Source organism: Enhydra lutris, unplaced genomic scaffold (genome assembly GCF_002288905.1).
Source record: "Enhydra lutris kenyoni isolate GAN:26980312 unplaced genomic scaffold, ASM228890v2 scaffoldscaffold35, whole genome shotgun sequence".
Taxonomy (NCBI): Eukaryota; Metazoa; Chordata; class Mammalia; order Carnivora; family Mustelidae; genus Enhydra; species Enhydra lutris.
The window spans coordinates 118,147-137,732 of NW_019154119.1; the positions used below are offsets into that span (position 1 = coordinate 118,147).

At 35.3% G+C, this 19,586-nt stretch overlaps 1 protein-coding gene and 1 pseudogene across 3 annotated transcripts in view; both read right to left on the bottom strand.

The window, feature by feature from the left end:
• The window catches only part of LOC111154155 (baculoviral IAP repeat containing 6), a 232,730-nt gene that overhangs the window by 107,565 nt on the left and 105,579 nt on the right, over positions 1-19,586 (bottom strand). For 2 of the 3 annotated variants that reach the window (XM_022513573.1, XM_022513572.1), the window contains exons 25-39: positions 18,793-19,116; positions 18,454-18,553; positions 16,297-16,511; positions 15,914-16,122; positions 15,125-15,471; positions 14,303-14,522; positions 13,681-13,814; positions 12,820-12,957; positions 11,193-11,320; positions 6,976-7,107; positions 5,930-6,145; positions 4,844-5,027; positions 4,048-4,203; positions 856-989; positions 44-197 (exon numbers count right to left, since the gene is read on the bottom strand). In XM_022513573.1, coding sequence (XP_022369281.1) covers positions 44-197; positions 856-989; positions 4,048-4,203; positions 4,844-5,027; positions 5,930-6,145; positions 6,976-7,107; positions 11,193-11,320; positions 12,820-12,957; positions 13,681-13,814; positions 14,303-14,522; positions 15,125-15,471; positions 15,914-16,122; positions 16,297-16,511; positions 18,454-18,553; positions 18,793-19,116 — 2,791 coding nt within the window. The remainder of the gene's footprint in view (positions 1-43; positions 198-855; positions 990-4,047; positions 4,204-4,843; positions 5,028-5,929; positions 6,146-6,975; positions 7,108-11,192; positions 11,321-12,819; positions 12,958-13,680; positions 13,815-14,302; positions 14,523-15,124; positions 15,472-15,913; positions 16,123-16,296; positions 16,512-18,453; positions 18,554-18,792; positions 19,117-19,586) is intronic. The other variant, XM_022513574.1, reaches the window with a different exon arrangement.
• Positions 1,508-2,766, bottom strand: LOC111154193 (annotated as a pseudogene).

The following is a 19,586-nucleotide window of genomic DNA, read 5'->3' on the forward strand; positions in this document are numbered from 1 at the left end:
GAAGAGGGAGTAGCACATGACTTAAAATTTAACACACACTTACCCTGAGATACTGAAACACTAACTGTCTGTGATCCATTCTTCTCTGTGTTTGCAGGTGGCTTTGCTACAGGAATTCCAAGACCTCCAATGTAAGGGTTGTAATTGTAGGTGCCATAATCAGCACCCCAATAGTCATACCATGTACTGCTTATTGGCTTAAAAGAGTGGAAAAAAATGGTGGTTCATTTTTACCTCTTCACCAAGAGTGACATTATTTACACTTTCTAAACACAAATAGGGCTACAAAATAAACATTCTCCCCTACCCTTTAAATCACTAAAACATACATATGATCTTAATGATCTATTGGAATAGAACAGTAATATTCTCTTCATTTTATACCAAACTTTTAAAATACCTTATTTATTTAGAACCTGAGAGATAAAATCAGCATCCTTAAAAAAAAAAACTCTTACACAAAAAGCAGCAATATAAAGTATTAGGGGTATATCTCTTTCAGAAAACATTGAAGCTAATACAGAAGTAGAATCTGAAATAAACTGGCCTTAGAGGGGCTTAAATGCTGCTTGAAATTTAATAACCTATAACTAAATTTCCCCATGCCTATTACTGGTTCTTACTAATATATAAGACAATAATAGTGGCAACATTAATAAAAGGGTACAATTTTTCCTTATACTATTCTACTGGTATTATAAAAAAACTACCAAAGGACCTATAGCAGAATAATGAATTTTGAGAACACTGAATAATGGACTGCATTACATGATAAATATGTGTAATTTGTTTTAAGTGATTAAGCCAAAAGTTATAAAATGAAATATTTTAATTGCAAAGAACAGCGAATCATACCTTAAAAACTTTGGCTGCAAGAGGATCCTTTTCCAAATCAATATCTAAAGGATCAATGTCAACTTCCATTAGATCTTGAAGTAGCTCAAGATCAATTTCTTTATCTTTTTCCAAAGAAGAAAGAGGAGGTGCACCTTCAAATAATTGAAAATGATTTTGAGAGAGTATGCAACATGAAATGTAACCAATATATTGCTTTTATTTATAGAAAAAGTTATTTTACTTGTATGTGACATGTTTCTATTGCTTTAAAAATCTCTTAATTTTTATACTTGACAATTAAACAACAGTAAGTATACAAATGTACTACTCTAGAACATACAAGTAAAAACACCATGCAGTAATATTTGATTTCCCCGGGAAAAAGACCATGGAATTAGCTCTAACTTAATTAGGCTGCATAAACTTTGTTATTGAAAATGATCATTACCCATTGCTAGAATGAACATTACTCATTTTACTGCCTCCAATATGTAAAGCACTACATTACATCCACAATCAGAAAATGATACCCCGTATTAAAGTGAAAAGCAAAGAGAATTTAAGTCACATGACTGTTATTCACCTTTTTTTTTCTTGTCTTTGATCATCTTTATTCAAAATTAGCTATCCAAAATGATCTGACAATTATACAACAAACAAATTTCAGTTTTTATACAGCAGGCTTTTCTTCTATGGTAGGTTTCTCTTCTGCAGATTTCTTCGCAGCTGCTGGTTTCTTGGTAGCTGCAGCGTTTTTGCTTTTGTTTTTTTCTGCAAAAGGTTTCTTCTGCTTCTTCACACCCTTCACACTAACAGCTTTCTTTCCCTTCTTCCCCTTCACAGGCTTCTTACCTGGAACCCCCTTCTCATCTGACTTGGCTTCTGAGGCTGCTGCCACCTTATCCATCCAGAACTTATGACTCTTGGCCTGGCAAGGAATGTTGTTCTGGCACATGGTCTTTGCACGGGGGTTTAGCTTCAATAGGATTCTTGGGTTTTTCAGTGGATTCTTCTTCAGGACTCTGTGATGAATCCTCTGGCACGGCGCTCAGAGGGCTCTTTGGATCTCTGGGCTTTTCAAGATTCTGCTAAGTAGTGTATTAAGCATCTTGTGCATGGGAAGGTTGTTATTCCTCTTGAAGGAGGCAGTCTTATGCCAAGTGCCATAGAGATGGTCTACTTGCAGAGTACTTTCAGTCCAAATGCAGAAACATCAGACATGCCCATCAGGGGCAAGTTTCAAAATGTTTCAATTTGCCTACATTAAGTAAAGTAATTCCAGAGATGGTTCTGAAGGCCTTGATGATACCAGTGTCCTCATTATAGATGATGCAGATCCCCTATGCTGTATATAACGATGGTTTCTCATTTTGCTCTTGCCAGCTCTCATTCACTAAGAGTCACAGACTTTTCCGATACCATTCTAGGCTTTAAGTTTTTTAAGCAATATAAACTCCTTGGTCCTCTTGCAGCCACCAACTTTATCTACAAACACCAAAGGAAGTTCAGGAACTTCCTCAATACCATGACTTTTAGAAATGACCAGTGCTGGTAAGGCCAAGGCAGCCTGGGCAGAGCAAATGGCATATCATTTCCATGTCATGTTCACTCTGCGATGCCAATGGCACCAGATTTTGTCTGGTGCAAACATGCATGCCCCACAACACATACTTCTAAAAGCACCCTTGGCAGAACAGTTGAGTCCCACTACCTCAAACTCTGCCAGTATCCCAAGACTTAGCACTGGTTCATGACTTGTTAATTCACTAACAGCTGTGTGTTGTTTTTGCACAAGCTGGTATGAACAAAGTTCATAAGATCAGGTCAAATGGGAGCCTTGAACACAGGAGGCAAAGTAACATTCTTGCCAGATGATTCCCCCTTTTCAGAGTACGCTGATATCAGTGATGAGCACACGCCATCATAGGATTAGGAGAGAGAGAGTCACGCTCTCAACCTGGTAGTTCCTATAGGAAAAGCTGCTAATCACCTTATTTTTCTATTCTGAATTAGAAATGCTTTTGCTCTCAGATGTCTCAAAGTTCATAACTAAACTTCTATGCTTTAAATAAACCCTACTGGGCGCCTGGGTGGCTCAGTGGGTTGGGCCTCTGCCTTCAGCTCAGGTCATGGTCTCAGGGTCCTGGGATCGAGCCCCGCATCGGGCTCTCTGCTCAGCAGGGAGCCTGCTTCCCCCTCCCTCTCTCTGCCTGCCTCTCTGCCTACTTGTGTTCTCTCTCTGTCAAATAAATAAAATCTTAAAAAAAAATTTTTTTTTAAATAAAATAAATAAATAAATAAACCCTACTTTCCCATCCTTCTCACCTCTTATTCAACATAAATTTATAGAACACCTAGCACATGCCAGCCTATACTAGGGTATCAGTATGTGAAGATTAATAAAACAAATTTCTGCTCTCCAATAAATTAATTGAAGTCCAGAGTGAGGATACACTATAGAAATTAAACCAACTATACAGCATGATAAGTGCTATCAGAAACCATCTAGAGTAGAAGGCAGCACCAGAGGCGGTCTCCAACACTGCTGCTGGTGGTGGTGGGAAAAGCTTACTGCAGAGGGCAAGCTTTCTGTGAATCACAGATAAGGAGTCCATCTTGCAAATAAGAGAAGGAAGTCTATTTCAGATAAAGGGAATATCACATAAAAAGGATAAAATTATGAGAGAACGTTAAGACTGAGAAGTGACCAATGGATGAAATAAGCACAGCCCCAGCAACACACACAGCAGTAACTAAAACACTCTCTTCAAGAAAAAGGGAGCAAAGATTGCGTATGCTAAGATACACATACAGTTTTTAAAAAGTCAGAAAACAAAGAAAGAAAAAAGAAAGAAAATACACCAAAAAGGCTGGATCTTGAAGAATAAGAGCCTTTAACTTTGCTATCTTCACCAATGCATATCTTTAACTGTTTTCTAGATTTTCTTGAACAGAGCCAAATCAGACCATATCAAAATAATTAGGACATTATGAAAGGACAGTGTTTTATTATAACAAGAATTCATTCAGAGAATCAAACTGAAATGTATTTATCATATTTAACCAATCTGGTTACTAAGGCTAAAGCCCTAAGACAAAAATGTGAAAATTATCTACTTCATTAAAATTCTTAATTTTGAAATATATTTTTATTTAAAAAAAAAAAAACACTCAGACTATCTTAAATAAAACACAATTTAAGGAACGTACCCGTTAAATCATGTGTCAAAGGTTCATCTATAGTTTCCAGCAACTGAACGGAAGACTGCTGTAGGGAGTCATCAGAGTCCCCGGCTGTCGCAGCCACGTCATCACTCACTGCCCCCTCCTCCATGGCTTCTGCAGCTACTGGGGCCAGCAACTCCCCTGTATGAAAGAAAAGAGTCATAGCTATCTGAGTAAGTTACTAACAGACCTCTAAAACATATGACAACATATTTTTCCTCCAGTTTAGAGAATGATGGCATGTATGTGGTATCAACTATAAAAGAGTCGGAGGCAAAATATTCCCCACCTACCTAAGGAAATGCTAGGACCCACTGCATGACCTTCAAATGTTAAAGACAAGTAATACCGTGCTTACAGAAAATGTGTAATATGAACAGCAGTTACTGTAATTACTTTACATACACTAACTCGCTTACTCCAAACAACTTTAGAAGGAAGGTACTCTTATTGTCCTTATTTAACAGATGAAAAACCTAAGGCACGTAGAGCTCTTAAGGCCACATAAAGTACTGATAAGCAGCCCATTATTGATATTAATAATGAAACCAACTAGCTATAATATTCCTGTGCTTTAACAACCTAACTCCTCCACAAAGACTTAACATTTATACAACTGTCAACATAATTAAATACAAAAGTAATTCTAAGTAATTGCTAAGGCAGTAACATTAAATAGACCTTTTCCACTTCGGGGGTTATAGTTCTTTTTAAGTGTTACTTATTCAAGCTATGACAAGCTAATTTGGACATACCCTTTAAAAAATAAATCTGGACAAACCTGCTAATATATCCTGTAGCATACAAGTTAAGGAATACTGAGCCCAAGCACCACCCCAAGATATATCTCCTCTATTGAAGTCAGTTCCAACCAAAAGTAATAGTAGTCTTTCCAGCTGAGGTTCATTGACAATCTCACACAGATGTATAGTCGGCCTCGTGGCATTTGCAATACGTGCAAGAACCTGCAATACATTTATGAAATTATAGCAATTACAGCAATTACATATGTTTTCTCCAAAACCAAACTGTTGGAATAATCCTTTTCAATGATGAGATATGTTTCTGGCATCAAAATAATTGCTTGAAAAAAAAAAAATAATTGCTTGAGAGGGAATACAAAGAAATGTATTTTCATGATCAAATATTAAAATCTCATTAAAAATTGTGGAATAGTGGGATGCCTGGGTGATTCAGTCGGTTAAATGTCTGACTTGTGATTTCTGCTCAGGTCACAGTCTCATGAGTCTGGGCTCTGAGAGCAGCCTGCTTCAGGATCCATGCTCAGGGGAGAGTCTGCTTGAGCTTCTCTCCCTCTGCCCCTCCCCGCAACGTATATGAGAGCTCCCGAGTGTGTGTGTGTGTCTCTCTCTCTCAAAGAAGGAAAAATCATTAAGAACAAATGAACAAAATGAACAAAAAAAAAACCAAAAAAAAAGCCTTCTTAGTGGAATAGTTAAAAATAATTTTTTAAAAACAATGAATATGCTACAAGAAAGCCTTCAGGGTATTAAAACCCTTTCATTACCATAATTTGAAACTTATTTGTATATTTCCTATTTTAATTAAGAGAAAAAAAGGAGCTTGCAGATAGATATACCCACCTTATATACATTTCAAATCTACATTAACTTAGTTTTAACTAGGTTAAAATATAAATCACATCTCCTAAGAAATCATCTCTTAAGAAGTATGACAAAATATTTTTTAAGCCTTTCAAGGCATAATAAAAAAAATCCGACTTACACAAAGGAAAACCAATAAAAGCACTATTATAACTTAATCAAAAACCAATTAAAGAATACATTCTTTCTTTTTCTTACCCTCTCAGTCTGTAATTATAAATTATGCCTATTAGTTTACTTACCTTACAAACAAACAGTAAGAGATCTGCATGACATGTAAAATCCATGGAGAGGAGAAACAGAATAAGTTTCTGCACTACTGAAATACAACGTTCATGGGCCAGGGTAAATGGAAGTGGTTCTATCTCTGGACTTTCTTTTGTTGTTGTAACTTCTGTGTCTAAATTAGAACGGGACCATTCTGCTGTCCGACGTAACCTAATTAAATCCTTGAAGTGCTACACAGAAAAATTTACAGTATTTAAATCAGTGTTTGCCAAATGAAAATTCTTCCAGTATAAATTTATTAATGGAATGAAAATATTCACTCAGGAAATTCACAACTTCTAAGGAATAAAATTTTAGATAAACCATAAGCTTCCACATAAGATTATTAAAAGCTATACTGACCAATATGCCTAAAGTCCTATTTAGAGTAAGGTACTGGACTTAGAATTTCAGAAAAGTGAAATTCTATATTAAAGCTACATTAGGTCAAATCTAACATCTTGAATAAAAATTACCAAAGTTTTCCAAACATAATTCATAAAAGGTGGATGGATAAAGAAACCTATGTAACACAACTTTAAGTATAGAGTATTAACTCAAGTTATCTCAAAATCTGATGGAATAACTATAACCTCATATTTATAGAAACACAATAAACAAAACTAGTTGCTACATGTGTTATTCCCCCAAATTAAAAAATACATGTTAAGTTGTATTTTAAAATTTTATTTACAAATCAATGGATTTAATTTTCACTTAAGAACACATTAAGAAAACTGTACATTTCCTTGAAACGTTTATTTTTAATTTACTGGCACACAATCCACTTTAAAGGGAGCACATTGGAAACATAATGTAAGTCCACATTTATCATATATTTCCTTGAGTTAAAAGCTATCTTCCTTCAAAAAAAATGGTTTAGAATAGATTTTTTCATTGATAGGCAGAATAACAAAACCTTAAGTTTCTTAATTATTATTAAAAATATTTAACTAAATTGAAATATTAAAAAGGAAAGTGACCGTCCCAAAATAATTACATTAAAAAGCAAAGATCATACCTTTGAGGTAGCCTGCTTTAGTTTTGCTTGCTCTACCAGAAGTTTGTATGATGATCCCTTGTTACTTTGTATTTTTTCTTTTTCCATCTGTTCCACCAAAGCTTTCTGTTTAGCTTTTAGTAGGTTAAGTTGCTTTAAAAAAAAAAAAAAAGGAAAATTAATCTAACTTTTTAACCTAAATTAAGCTAACAGTGTTAAAAACAACAAAGTAATTATATACCTCATAGATTTTATCCATCCAACTGATGGAATAAATTATTCCCTGATTTAGTTTTAACTGTGTTGCTGATAAGTCATTTCAAATCCCAAATGATCTGTCCATGTTATAATTAAGACTTAATTCCTCACCCATGGGAAAAGGGAAGTAAGTGGAAAACTTTCTTTATGTAAGCCACTAATGAGAATGATAGATACTTTCTGGAGGAAAGTAAGTGTTCTTAAATATATGGGGAAAATATTTTTATTACACAATATTCTTAGCTTTATTTTTATGGCAATCTCCCTTAAGAGTAGTAAATTTTTTAAAATGTCTTTGTTCCTTTTTTTTTTTTTTTAAAGGTTTTATTTATTTATTTATTTATTTGACAGACAGAGACCACAAGTAGGCAGAGGCAGGCAGAGAGAGGAAGGGAAGCAGGCTCCCTGCCGAGCAGAGAGCCTGATGTGGGGCTCGATCCCAGGAATCTGGGAGCATGACCTGAGCTGAAGGCAGAGGCTTTATTAACCCACTGAGCCACCCAAGCGCCCCGTCTTTGTTCTTTATTAATTAAAATTTTATCCAGTTAACTGTAGATATATAGTTCTAAGAAATAAGAGAAATCTCTTAGACACTTTATCCAATTTCCTCCAACGACAACAATTTGTAAAGCTGTAATACTGCAACAGAGTACTGACATTGTAAAATTCACCAATTTTATTCAGATTTCTCTTCACTTCTACTCGAGTTTATGTCTCTGTTTGTGTACTAGTTCTACATATGTGTAGACACATGAACGGGCACGACAGTACTATCATCACTAGGATCTCTCATGATGTCCTTTTACATTGCCCACCCATGTCCCTCCTATCCAGTGGGCCCAGTCCCTAATCCCTGGCAACTACTAATTAGTAGCAATGAATCAAAACAAAGAAAAATTGTCTGCACAGAAGACCTTAAAAATCCATTAAATGACTTAACCACATCCCCATATAAGGCAGAACATTATTCTAAATAGAAAGTCACTAAAAAGTGATAGTCATAATTATAAATGAATACTTTAGTTAAGAACGTAATAAACCTACTACTTCAGAGAACATTTCCTTAATTTCTATTTTTTTTTTTAAGATTTTATTTATTTGACAGACAGAGATCACAAGTAGGCAGAGAGGCAGGCAGAGAGAGGGGAAGCAGCAAGCTCCCCGCCGAGCAGAGAGCCCGACGCGGGGCTCGATCCCAGGACCCTGGGATCATGACCTGAGCTGAAGGCAGAGGCCTCAACCCACTGAGCCACCCAGGCGCCCCTTAATTTCTACTTTTGATAGCTGTTTTTGTTATCAGGAAAAAAATTAACTAACATAAAGAAAAAAACTAACTAATATAAAGAAATATTCACTGGGCTGTAATCTCCATATATGAAGAAAAATGTATCCTAAAATAGAAACAACATACACATTTATTATATAATCAACATATGTGTGTGTAAGAGCTACTATAAAACAGTATTTTCAGAAAACTGTCCTAAAAGTTCAATGATAGAACGTGACAATTACAATAAAAAATTTTTTTAATTTATTTCAAACCACAATCTTAATCAGCAACTTTAATTACTATAAAAAGACATTTTTTTCCTTAAACCATTTGAGAGTAAGCTGGCAACATGCTGACCAGCCACCCTTGAATACTTTAGTGTCCATTTCCTAGAAACAAGATCCTTTCCTGCAATCATAATAAAACCCTTAGAAACAGAGAATACTGATACACTACTACCAACTATGCCTCACATCCCACTTTAAGCTTTTCCAGTCCCAATAATGTCCATCATAGTAAAGAATAAAACAGTAATATTTTATTAAGAAAAACCTACTGGGTTTATACTCTAGGTTTATTTTCCAACTTCATATCCTAAATTAAATACAGCAAGCATAATGTTAAGTGTTCAATAAAATCAGCTGATTTTTTAAAATGCAAATTATTACCACATAAAATTAGTTAAGAGTAAAAAAAAAAAGAGTTGAGGGAAAAGCTTCACATCATTTTTCCTGCAAAAGATCAAACAGCTCACAGCTGAAAAAGTTTTAAGTGAAAATAAATAATTCAATGCTAAGCCCATTTTTTTTTTTTAAAGATTTTATTTATTTATTTATTTGACAGAGATCACAAGTAGGCAGAGAGGCAGGCAGAGAGAGAGGAGGAAGCAGGCTCCCTGCCGAGCAGAGAGCCCGATGCAGGCCTCGATCCCAGGACCCTGAGATCATGACCTGAGCCGAAGGCAGAGGCTTAACCCACTGAGCCACCCAGGCGCCCTAAGCCCATGTTTTTAAAAAGGCCTAAAGCTTTCACAAACTTGTCAGATCCAATGGATTTTCATATAAACTCTAATTACAGTTCAAATCAATTATACAAATATTTATTGGCAATACACTAGGCTCCATACTATGTATCAAGGATATAACATTTAACCCTGTATATGCTGTAAAAGAAAGAGAAAGACCCATTTTAAAAGGTAGTAACAATAAAGTAATGGCTCCTAAGAATCTGATATCAGGTATAAATTCACTATTACACAGTAAAATGTGTATACACAAATTTTATGAGCAATTTCAAAAGCGATCATGGAACCAAGTGAGGAAAAAAAAACCAGATATGCACAAGTGTCCTCCCATAAAAACCACATTCTAATATATGACTTTGTGTTGAAAGATTTAGTGTGTCTGCATGCAAATGTTTGCATGATAAGCAGAAGAATCATATATGTGCATCTGTGTGTATTTCAAAAAGAAAAAAACCAACACTAAAGGGTTTATCAACAGGCAAATGGATTAAGAGATTCTGGAACATTCATGGAACGGTGGTCAAGAATTAAAAAGAACCACGGATACACTCAATATGGATGGATCTCAAAAAAAATCATTTTGAACAAAAAAAAAGCCAGGTATAAAAGACCACTCTGCATGACTCTTAACAATACTTTAAGAAATGATTTACTCACCGCGACCTGCACAAATTTCATGTTAACAAAATAAAAGAATCCCTACCAAAATTTATGATGAATATAATGAAAGGATAAAATATAGGACACATGGGGAATATACTGTATGGGATACTATCCTAATTTGGAAGGCAGCTATGCTCACCACTATACCACCAACACATACTACCCTAATTTGGGAAACAGAGAGGTCCTCTTGGAGGAAGTGATTATAAACTCATGCCTAGTAAGTTAGGTTATCTCAGCAAAAGAATAATCTATGTGGCTGGCGGTGGGGGGGGGGTGTGCGCGTGGGCGTGGGGAGGAAAGATACTTAACTATATGCAAAAGTCCTGGATGAGAAAACTGGGGCTGGTGGTTCATAAATTCAAATTCAATATGGCTAGACTAAAATTCAAACGTGTAAGTTACAAAGAGGGACCCATGATAGAACCCTGAAGTCCTGTTAAGGACTCTGACCTTCCAGCACAGGTCAACTGGAAGCTATCAAGAATTCAAGAAAGAGGGGCGCCTGGGTGGCTCAGTGGGTTAAAGCCACTGCCTTCGGCTCAGGTCATGATCCCAGGGTCCTGGGATCGAGCCCCACATCAGGCTCTCTGCTCAGCGGGGAGCCTGCTTCCCTTCCTCTCTCTCTGCCTGCCTCTCTGCCTACTTGTGATCTCTGTCAAATAAATAAATAAAATCTTTAAAAAAAAAAAAAAGAATTCAAGAAAGAAATGATAAGATAAGGATTGAGAAAGAACAAAGAGAAACACCTTGTTACTAGACAAAAAAAAATGATGGTCTCTTATTTAGAACAGTATTAACAGAGAGGGGAAGAGGTAGACACTTTAAAGGACCTCACCAAAAATTTGTAAACTACAAACTGTTGCCATCTTACAAATAAAGCTCAGTCTCAAATCTGTTAAACAATTTCCCTAAGTACCTCCTTAAACAGCATACCTAACACCTGATAACCACAAGTCTGTCTTATGCAACTTAAAGCAATGTTCTCAAACATTAAAATTAAAAAAGCATACTGAAAATTACCTGTTTATGATGAACTAGCTGCTTTCTGATTTTTCTGGAATATAATCTATCAAGGCTACTGCTGCCTTTGGAAGACCTATTTATGCTCTGAGTGTGCAGATTATTATTAATAAAACTCCACTGGTTACCTGAAAGAGCAAGAAAAAGTTTTATTAGTAATTCTATTAAATGTGATTTTAAAGTACTTTCTATACCCAGAAAACACAAATTTATAAATGTGTCAATCATGACAAAGCAGTTTTAAAGAAAATTAACCATTATTAGGAAATTGCTAGTAAGACTTGACCCTAGAAAGCTACTCTAGACCCTAAATGACTCTAAGATCAGAGTTTTCTGTCTCCAATATTTCCTTTAAGATAACAGCTATTTTCCTCCACAGTTGTTTAAGATTAATTTTTAACAACACACCTCTGATGTAACTCAATTCAAAAACAACAAATGGCTCACTACTGCCTATTTCAAACCCAAGCTTTTGTGTAAGGACCCAAAAAGAGGATATTCAATAATTTGACTTAATGAATGCAAAAATAAGTTTAAAAATCATGTATGTAGCTCTTTTTCTCATTTTTAAAAAATGTGTCCAGACTATTACTTCAAGTATCATTCTTCTGCTCAACATCACACTTGACCCATCTCCAATTACTTGTTCATGCCTGCTTAACCTAAGGACATCTATTCTCTACTATCCACTTAAGTCAGTTCAAATTTTTCAAAACCTATAAAAAATGTCTTCCACCAATGCATTTCCACAGTATCTGAATGATATAAATAAAAACTAAGATCTCTGATACTGTAATATTCCAACTTCATGTAGTAGTTATATGTAACTGTATAGATACCTCTATATCCTATGAGTAAACTGGTCCAGAGACTCTAAATATTTAAGACATATTCCCTCTACATGGAAAAAGTTCCCCACCCTTTTCCCAAACGTAATGTGCACCAAAATCAACTGATTCATCGATCTATAACACACCTTGAGAGACCTTTTTTTAATACTAGAAACCTGACAATGTGTAAAATTCAAATTTATGGCACTTAATGACTGTATTTAGATATAAGATGTAGCTATTTCAAAACCTTTATGAAAATTGTTGTTAGCCTGGAAATAGGGGAAGAAAATAATTTGTCATGCAGTTGGATATCATTTAATTTGAAAATTTTTCTATACCTCAAACTTTTATGAAGACTGAAACTCAAAAAAACACCACCTATCTGGGAACTTCTGTATCTAAGCACAAAAGCTCTTTATATGCATTTAGAACTCTACTTCTTCTTATTGATAAACAGAATGACATGCTATACTCAAAGAACATAAAGAACTCTTCACATATTTCATAAATTCACTTACATGTATGCCATTAGAAAGTGTTTAAATGAGCATGAGGAAAATAACCTCATGAAAGACATGCTTGTACCTAGACACTACAAGTCATGCTCAAATAAGGGGCTGGTCCATAAAGTCCTTCAAAAATAAATTTTATCCTTAAAACAGATTCCCAGTAAATTTAATTCATATTTTACATAAATTACATACAGCTGGAAACTCCAGGCCAATAGCCAGTTCTGGAACAACTGCGTAGTCACTCAAAATCCCCACCAACAGATTATTATAAACTTCTGATACCTGTCAGAAACCTCTCCCTGTCTTTACCATTCAGAGGCTTTTTTGCAGCTGCTGATTCATCTTCAACAGTGGCCACATAATCCAACAATCTGGATACCAGCATCACAACCCAACTGATCATGGGAATATCTAGTACTCCTATACACAGATGACAGTGGAAAAAATAATCAGGTGACTCTAAGAGTTCTAATGAAGTCTGAGAAGATAATTATGAGATAAAACATTTTATAAATTAAAAATATACCACATCATTACTAACATTAATATTTACTTATAATAAGCCTCAGAACTGGAACCTGTGGCCACACACTGAATCTAATGGAAGACAAATGTTTTATGTTATGAAAATAGATTCTTGATTATAGGTTGAATCCAAGAGACAATAACTTATAAACTAGGGAACAGGTATAAGGTCCAATTCTCAGACTTCCAAGTAACTAAATAAAAAAAATCCTCAACTTCCTAATCATATATAAACTAAGTTCTAAAGTTTTTGTTCCAGTAACAATTTTGTTGCTCAGATGAAATACATTATGAATGACCAGAAAAGCAACCATACCTAAAACTGAGACTTAATGAAGAGTCCAATTTTAGTTATGACAATACAGAAAAAACATGTTACAATAGTTTCCAGGTTCAAAATTCAAATAATGAAAAATAGATTTATAAAGCAATAACCATACAGCAATCAAGCATATTTAAGTCTACATTCTAAATTCTAAAAAGTCTAGAGCATGAAAGTATTAGCAAAGTGTACAGCGATGAATATTTAAAAAAAGTACTTCACAACCAGCCATTTTATAAAAGCAGTATTTATAGGAATCTTATGTTTTTACTAAAGACAACCACTTTAAATAATACCTTCTGTTCTCCTATGCATGGGTAACTGTGGCTGAAGAGGTGACAACAAATTATCCAGCAGATTAAGTAAGCTTTCTAATACTCCACTATTACTAAGTGATCTCTGACCAATGCAGGAAAGTAACATAAAGACCCTAAAAAAAGAGATATAAATAAAATACCAGTATGAATCCATTTGCTCATTTAAAAAATAATTCACACTGAAATTTAACAGACAAATGATATGATATGCGGTTCTTAGCATGATTTATACCTGGAGTTACAATGTTAAAATTAACTCTTTTCAAACTCTTGGTTATATTTCATAACTATATACATACAAAATTTTATCATAGTCTCAAAAGAATACATGTAACACATAAAGTAACATAATCTATAAGGAAATACTTGTAAACACAGATCTATAAACTCCACAGAAGCAGTCAGGAAACTAAAGAATATAGTCTATTGTATCACCGTATAATCTTCCTCAATATGTGCGTTGCTGGGCATTCCCAAACCCTGGTAAGATGTGCTTCATTTAACCACTCAGGATCAATCTACATGCACAGAATTTCAAAATCTGAACTCTAACTGTGAAAAGTAGAAATTACTAATAAAAATTCCGTATTTTCTGACCTACCTATCTTGTGGAAAGATGAGAAGCTGCTCTGAATTGTACAATTCCTGAAGAACATTAGAAAGAAACTGACCCCACCATCTTTCACCACCACAGAGTTGAACAAGTAGAAGACCAGTATGCAACCGTATCTTTGGGGTTCCACTGATGCACAAGTGTTTAAAAAGCTCTTCACAGGCCTGGGCATGAAATGTGCTCTGCAAAACTGCAGGAACAGAGTGTCCTATTACAGAACAGAAAACAGTAAAATTTCCTATTTAAGCGTATGCTGTAATATCAGTATCAGCATACCTAAATACGCTTTTTTCTTAACAGCAATCAGTAACCAATTATAATTCTATTTACTTTGCTATTCATTTATTTATTCTTTGTATGTAGAATTTTAATTGTTAAATGCTGCGAGAGGAGAAAAGCTAGCATTTGAATCAACTATATTTCTTATGTGTGGGGTTGGGTGATTCAGATAGTTGAGTGTGTATATCTGTGTGTGCATGTGTAATGACCAAAAATAGCTCTTGATTAGAAAATGACAGTATACTGTTAGCAATTTATTAAGTTTTCACCATAACTATATTTAATATTTTGCCAGACGAAATGATGTACCACATCCACAGTGAAGATTCGAATTGAAAATCCATTTAAAACAAAAAAAAGGAGAAATATGGGAGAAAAAAAGAGTTAACCAACAAACACATTTCATAAGTGCTCACACAGAAAGAATATCAAAAAGAACAATACTAGCAAATACTAACACAACAAAGAAAAAGAAACAAAATCATATCAAACACATTTCCAGCATTTAAAGAACTGAAGCCAAATACAAACCATTGGAAGAGTGAAGAAGACTGAGCAAAGTGTCCAGTAAGTATCTGATGATGGTCCGCAACTGCTCTGTGGAAGAAGTCTGAATTAAATCTTTTGGATCTGACGTTTCACTTAGTATCTTCCGACTTGCACCAAGAGCTACTTTGAGCCTCTGCACTGCATTATGAGCCAAATTCAGTTGAAGTTGTAGCTGAATACAGTCTTGATAGGCAGAAAAAACTCTACTGTCTTCTTCAACTGCCTTGTCTGGTTTTCGCAAAAAGTACTGTGCATTGTTAGCACTGTTAAGAGGAGGAAGATCGATACTTTGCAAAAGAGTTTCCAGTCGATGACAAGCTAAGTTATACCTGTGAATAAAAAATGTACAAAACAATTCCTGCAATGTTCCATTTTACATATATGTACAAATGCACACTAAAAATTAAATCTCTAAAACATGTTAACAACCATTAAAAAGAACTATTCCTTTGTTAAGTACTAAATGAAGTCAATTATCTAATCATAATATTGTAATTTATCAAATATTGTAACATTCTAGCTTCCTACTTCCTTTTCTTTTTCTTTTTTAAAGTTTATTTATTTTCTAGTAATCTCTACACCCACTGTGGGGCTCAAACGCACAGCTTGAAGATCAAGAGTCACATACTCCTCTGACTGAGCCAGTCGGGTCCTCCAACCTTTTGTTCTTCTCTATACATCTATGCAAAGATATTTCTTGAAAAATATATATAAGACATACAAAATAAAGGGTTTCAATAAGATTAAAATATATTGTAATTTTCTAATAACCTGCACTGTATATCCTCCTGTAGAGCAACCATCATTGCTAAATGCTGGTCAATTTCTGGTTGGTTTGCAGATTCACCCTCTCCCCTTAAAGGATCATGCATTAACTTCAGTTCACTTTCCCAGGGCAAGATATACGTATGACCATAGTAAAATCCTAGGGGGATTTTGGCTCTGGCATTTGTACTCCCATAACGTCCAATGACAGTGATCTGAAATTAAGAGAAAAATGAAACATGAATATACATACACATCCATCTGCAAAAATAAAATTCGGAGCAATGTGTAAGAAAGTAGTTACACTTTTTAATTATATGTTTGAGTATCTCTCATAACTTGTTGGAAATATGAAAAGCATATCAATTCACTGTCTTGCATTTCTTTACCTTCATAAATCTACACACAGGAGGTGGTATCAAATCATGCAGAATTAGTGAATGGGTGCTTATATCAGTTGCCACTACCAGTCGCCTCCCATCCACCTCTTCTCCTAATGTCCAAATGTCAATTGACAAGGAGGCCAAATCTCCGCAAGTGGGAATCAAGACATCTGTCAACAGTATTGGTCTGCCAAAATCCAAGGTCACAAATCTCCTTGCTCCTATCAGAGAGAGATAGCAAGAGTTGACAAAAACTACCATTGTTGCAATTAACCAAAAGATACATTCACAAAAACAGTTGGGAACATGCATCTTAAAAAATGAAATCAACTTATTAAACAACAAACAGATGGGAAGGAAAGTAAATAAGCAGCCCTCAAAAATTCTCTGAAACCTCAATCCATGCTAGTTAAGGCTTAAAGAAAAAGTATACAAGAGCAAGTTTGTTATTGCGACAGCAATCAACTATACATACAAGCTTAATTTAAAACTTTAGAGTTGAAAAACTTTATTACCAAAAACAGTACATGGATTAATTCTAAAAAGTATCTATGTAATCTTTTTCAGTCATCTGGTCACTTCCTAAAAATTGCCCTAATAGATGCATTAATGATATCAAATTGTACTGCTTGATTTTACTGTTCTCAAGCCTTACTCATCTTCTTACAGAGTTAGATCTCACACTGCAGTTACAATGTAAAGTAAAAGTACAAGGCAGAAATTACACAAAGTCACCTACTACCACTAAAAAAATCTCTCAGGAAGGTCCTCCAATAAAGAGAGACACAGCTTATCCCAAACAGTGTTTCTGCCCAGGTACCGACACATCACTGTCTCTTCAGCTACTTAGTACCAAGTGCAGTTGATAGCTTTCTCTCAACGGCCACACTACAGAGGCAGAAAGCCCTTCTGTGTAAGCACCCGAATCACACTCAGTGTGGTCGAGATGCTCACACTAACGAAAGGCAAAAATGATCTGAGAGGAACAGAAAAAGAGCAGACTTGCATATCTCATCTCATACACACTTCAGAATAAGCCTGATTAGTGAAACAGTAGACAGAATCATTAACAACAGAATTCTTTTTCTTCTTCACCAGGTTGGGGTGAGGAGCACTTAATAAACTTAAGAGCTGCATCTGACAGTGAAAGGACCCAGCGAAACTGCTAGAACCCATGCTATTTTCAATGGAGTTGGTTTCGCAGAAAAAGGTAGTTACCAATACTTTCCTAAACAGAAAAACCATTAAATAACAAAGAACATAATTCTATAATCTACAGTCAATTCCACTGCTAAAAAGCAAACTGCAGTGTAAACAACCGCTCACATTCCATAATACTGCATACCAACTAGTCACATTCTAAATGTTACAGACACTAACGGTAACACCAGTGAAGGATTAGTTCAACAGGAAACACCATTAAGAATTTTTGTTTTAAAAAACTCTCTCTTCTAAAGAAACAGGCTGAAGCAGTAAAGCAAATCTGGTTCGACTATTCATACGATAAAGGTGACACAGTATGCATTATATTCATATTATTCTCTGCTATAAAACACAGAAGGATTCTGTTGAATTCTGCTGCAGTCCATGCCCAGAACTAACAGTTTGGTAGGATTATAAGGTTAAAGTTGCCCATAGTTTACTAGGTAAACATGCTCTAATTGAAAGCACCTATCGCAGTCACAGGTAACTAGCATAGAAGTATGGCCACAAAATTAGGTAAAATTTGAATTATCGAGACCAGGAAGTGTTATTAATGTTACTCAGTTATTAAAATCAGCAGTAATTCTGTCTGCTATTTTCTGGAAACAGTTTCAACATCAGAGTGCTGGTGTTAGAATACTGAAGCGTAATTTCCAGTGTCATGATAACTGAGTAGCTACAATGGAAGTCGACACTTCTGTCCATCCCAGCTCAACAGGCAAGATTCACATACAGGTCAGATACAGGGTCTGGATAAAACTTAGCCACCCTACCCAGCAGCACTCCTATGTTCAACATAGTGAGCACACAGCTAAGCCTTATGTGGTGCTTATTCCTGGTAAAACGTGCTTACCTAGGAACAGATGGGATTTACTCGCAAAAGAAAATCAAACTACAGACTAAGACTCAAAGGGCTGACAGACTAGGCAAGAAAAATATTTTAAGAAAGGCAAATATTACCTGAATGCATTCGCTCTATAATAATGGACTGGTGGGGTGGAGGCTGAAGAAAATGTGAAGCATGAGAAATTGCAAGAGCTAGGCCAGAACCAAGTGGATTCTAGAAAAGAAAAAAGTGTAACTCTATATTGATATTACTCTTGCTCTATATAAACTAATAACTGTAATACCATATTAACAAGTCCCATTTCCTGATGTATATTCCATAATACTTTATAAAACAATCTAAGTTGATATATCAAGTTGGTATAAGAAAAGTTTGCCTTCTCAGGTTAGCATATACATTAAAATATTTTTAAATGTCTAAGTGAACACCTATTAAAAATTATAATAATTTACCATTCTGGACTTGTTGGAATTTTTGTTATGTGCAGCAAGACTGACTGTTGGGGGATCAATAACTGAGCCTGGGAAAAGCTGGGCAAGTTCAGCATTAATCACAACGGAAACTGCTTCATTGGGTGGGGTGAGTGGTGGAGTCATAAAAAGTGGTGTTGTTTTTGGAGTGGGTGGAATAACATCGGATGGGTGGATGAAGAAGCCAGGGGCCGCCGCCGGGTTGGAAGGCACAGAGTTGTGAACAGGACCTACTGCTGAGGCCGCCGACGCCGCGGCAGCTGCTGCAGCCGTCGTCTGATGTAACTTGGCTTCCAGCTTTGCTTTCTGTAAAAGAAGTAAAAGCACAAGATATAGACTAGTCTTGCCTGCACAAACTGTGGGGAGCAGTACACAGGAAAAGAGCATACAAAGATAAACATGGTCTGATTAACTAGATCTCAGTTAAATAAAAATGAAATTAAACTAAAAAATGGACTCAACATCAACTGAGTATTTCTTCACTGTTAACGACTTCATTAAATATCTGATATATAATTTCCTGTGCTTGGGGGAACAAGGACTTCCACAAAGCAAAGGTGGAAAGGAAGAACAACAAATAAATGTAAATAAGGAAACAAAATTCTCCTCAAAGCAAAATATTAACAAGAGGAGGTAGATTCTCACGGTGCCTAACCTAATATAATGTCACCTACAATCACACAGACCACAATTAGACCACAACAAAATCTCCGAAGCATCTGCCCTTAGTACTAAATTTTAATCCACGTGAATTCAATTCATCTCTAAAATGTTTC